Below are 3,366 nucleotides of genomic sequence, written 5' to 3'. Positions count from 1 at the left end.
AGTGTGTTGACTGTATTCTCTGTTGCCAGAATGTCACTGCCCTGGAGGGTCCGCAGTTCAAGAAACGGAAAGTGCAAGTAAGTGTAAATTTTTATTAATTGATTATATATATATATTATGCAACAGCTTAGGTTTTATTATTATTATGTATATTATATTATTAATGTGTATATTATATTATATATATTAAGAATATATACATTAATCAAATGGGTCAATGAAGGATTCTTTTTTGGTTATGTCCCACGCAAAATAATATTTGATTATCATAGAAAAGAAAAGTAAATAGTTTAGTACATTAATGATAATAGACTAAAAAATAATGATGAATGATAGAATAAGGATTAATAGTAGCAAAGTAAAGACCATTCCTGTTGCCATGACAGGTGAACAGAATGCAATGTTAAGAATGATGACAACAAACATGATGATGAGTTTGGTGTCTCCAATGAGAGTTCAACCGGTGCCATGATATTAATGATGAATGTTCTGATAGATGATAATCTTCACTGTAAACTCAGAGATATGAACAGAAGACTTCTATTAAAAACAAGTCTACATCAAAAGAGTGTGCCACTTTAGACAAATTGACCCATTCAGTTTTTTACATCATTTTTTGGCACCAGAAAGAGTCAGATTTTTTATATTTTTCCAAATGTTCAAAAATTTGCTTAGATGTCAATTACCATAATACTAAATTGTTTAATAAATTAATCCTTGACTCATGCATAAAGAATGGCACGTTTTAAATCATTTTCCTAATGCCTTATCTCATTTGCTTGCCTCAAATATTCAAGACATGTTTTGTTTGTATCTTTCTGCCACGTAACGTTTCACAATATCCATAGAAAGATGCTAAATTCCGGGAAAGAAATATGGTCCTGTTCTCCAACTTTATGGACATTTTCAATCTTTGTCTCATGTTTTATAATGGGAAAATTGAAGTCTCATCCCATTGTTCAGGTCCATTTTAAGAACATTTTTCCTAGACGCAGGAGTACATGAGACAAGAAATTGCTGCCTAACTTACTGAACCTAGGTGCAAAGGATAGATTTCCTTTACCTGTTTCTTCCTCCACCCTCCCAGGCAAGATCTGGTGCTGCAGGCTCCTCTGCGCACCACTCTGCTGTCATTCCAGCCTACCCTTCTGCAGGCACCCTGGCAGATCCTGCACCTTGCTCTTCTGCAGACACCCTGGCAGATCCTATACAGTACTCTTCAGCAGATTCTGTGGCAGACCCTACTATGAACCCTTCTGCAGAAGCCTCTTCAGACCCCTCAGCAGAACCCCCATCCCGACACATCCTCTCACTCCCCAATGAAGTCCTCTTGGCCATCTTCTCCTTCCTCGACATTACCAACCTGCCTTCGGTTCTTGGCGTCTGCTCGCGCTGGAGGGAAGTCATAACCGCAAGCCGAAGATGGCAGATGCTGGACTTCACAGCGGTGGAAGACTCTGGCCTTCATGTGAAAGTGGCCATGGCTGTGGGACACCAGGCCCGGAGGGTGCTGGGGGCGGCGCCCCTGGGCAAGGTGGTGGAGCAGGTGCTGAGGAATTGTCCAAATCTGGTGGAACTCAGCATGCCTGATGCTATCATTGGGGTGAAGATACTTAGGGATATCATTGCCATGTGTCCGATGATAGAAAGCATCGAGACATGTGTACGAGTGTTCTCTGATCGGCCTGCTGATATGCCTTCATTGATGCGTATCATAGGCAAAGTTAACATGGACTTCTCAGAAGATGCTAATTATTGTAGCGCTGGAAGCATTTTTAACAATGTGCAGAGTTTCCAGGATATTTTGATGTTATTGCATTATGAATCTGGAATATGCCATGAAGATTACCTCTTACTTAATGCATTATTAGATCATCCAAAAGCAATATTTTGCATTTTAAAAGAATGTACTGGCAGATTTAGTTCGTTGTCACTGGCGGCTATCATTGAGCCTCATTTATTTCCCCTAGCAACCTTATGGAAAGCCGTATGTAACATCAACGATTTCATAGGAGTTTTCCGTTATGTCCTTCCAAGTGAGGAGTTTGTACAAATGCAAGCAATGACCGNTTCCTGATCGTCCCACTGCTGAGCTCACAGTGTCTGACCTTTGGTCTCAGTTGTGGGGTTAAGTTATTATGTCTAGTTGGATAACATATTAAGTTGATATGTAGGTAGGATTCCTTACAATAAGTTATTGTGTAGGTAAGATTCCTTACAATAAGTTATTATGTAGGTAGGATTCCTTACATTTCTCTTCTCTGTCTCTCATGCGGGTGGCTGACGTCCCGTGTAAGCAACCTCTTGTTTGAGTGTCTTAGTTTCTGATGCTTTTCACCTGTCCCTCCTTGTCACTTTATCTTTTTGAGATGCTTATGCCTCCCGCCCTTGTGGGTGATGAACAATTTGTGACTCTAAATAATTGAGACCTTCCACCTTGCTGGCAATGTTAACTTTTCACCTCCGGTGTGAAATAGCTTGATAGCTGAAGCACTAGTAAATCATTCTACTACTTGCTTACTTCCTGGAGTAGTTTCTAACAACTCAGATTTTACTCACCCAGATGCCACATGGCAGGCCCTGGATAGGATTACCTCTTGCTATTACTATTGTCTGATATTTTATTATGATATATTTTCAAATCTTTTGTGAAACAAGATAATAGTATGCATATATATCATTGCAATAGCAATACATCACAACACCATGAGGGTTACAAACTGAATCAATCTTTCTTATTATTTGATTCTACCCCAGTTTCTGTTTCTGTGTTCATAAGTTAAACAAGGAAATGTCACCAAGCAAATGAATTGGCTATGATCTTGCATCTTGTTATAGTGTTGCATTTGGGGAAAGTCTAGATTATTATTTGACAAACATTGTTGATATTTTTGAATTATGAAATTCTATTTTACTTTAACATAACCATCAGATGTATGTGCAGGCTAACTAGGTACATTTACAATTGTAGGGAACATGCCATATTTTGAAATTCATGACAAAATGAAATGAAAATTTTTGAGATGTTCACTACAATATCATCCTCTCCAGACTGTCATTAATTGTGGGATTGTGATGTCATCTGCTCCGGACTGGTCACTGTGATTTGTTGTGGGACTGTGATGTCCTTCTCTCCAGACTGGTCACTGTGATTTGTTGTGGGACTGTGATGTCATCCTCTCCAGACTGGTCACTGTGATTTGTTGTGGGACTGTGAAGTCCTCCTCTCCAGACTGGTCACTGTGATTTGTTGTGGGACTGTGATGTCATCCTCTCCAGACTGGTCACTGTGATTGGTTGTGGGATTGTGAGGTCTTCCTCTCCAGACTGGTCACTGTGATTGGTTGTGGGATTGTGATGTCATCC

General features: G+C 39.6%; 1 protein-coding gene across 1 annotated transcript; it reads left to right on the top strand.

The window, feature by feature from the left end:
• Positions 1-6: 6 nt before the first annotated feature.
• Positions 7-1,654, top strand: LOC108679564 (S-phase kinase-associated protein 2; the record flags this gene model as incomplete). Its single annotated transcript, XM_018168215.2, is given in 2 exon segments — positions 7-77; positions 1,088-1,654. A coding segment is annotated over 1 exon segment (408 nt), but the record flags the coding sequence as incomplete, so codon positions are not given.
• Positions 1,655-3,366: the final 1,712 nt, after the last annotated feature.

This window comes from Hyalella azteca, unplaced genomic scaffold (genome assembly GCF_000764305.2).
Source record: "Hyalella azteca isolate HAZT.00-mixed unplaced genomic scaffold, Hazt_2.0.2 contig7440, whole genome shotgun sequence".
NCBI lineage: Eukaryota > Metazoa > Arthropoda > Malacostraca > Amphipoda > Hyalellidae > Hyalella > Hyalella azteca.
The sequence above is the reverse complement of the archived record's forward strand: the minus strand, read 5'-3'. Positions and strand labels throughout refer to the sequence as shown.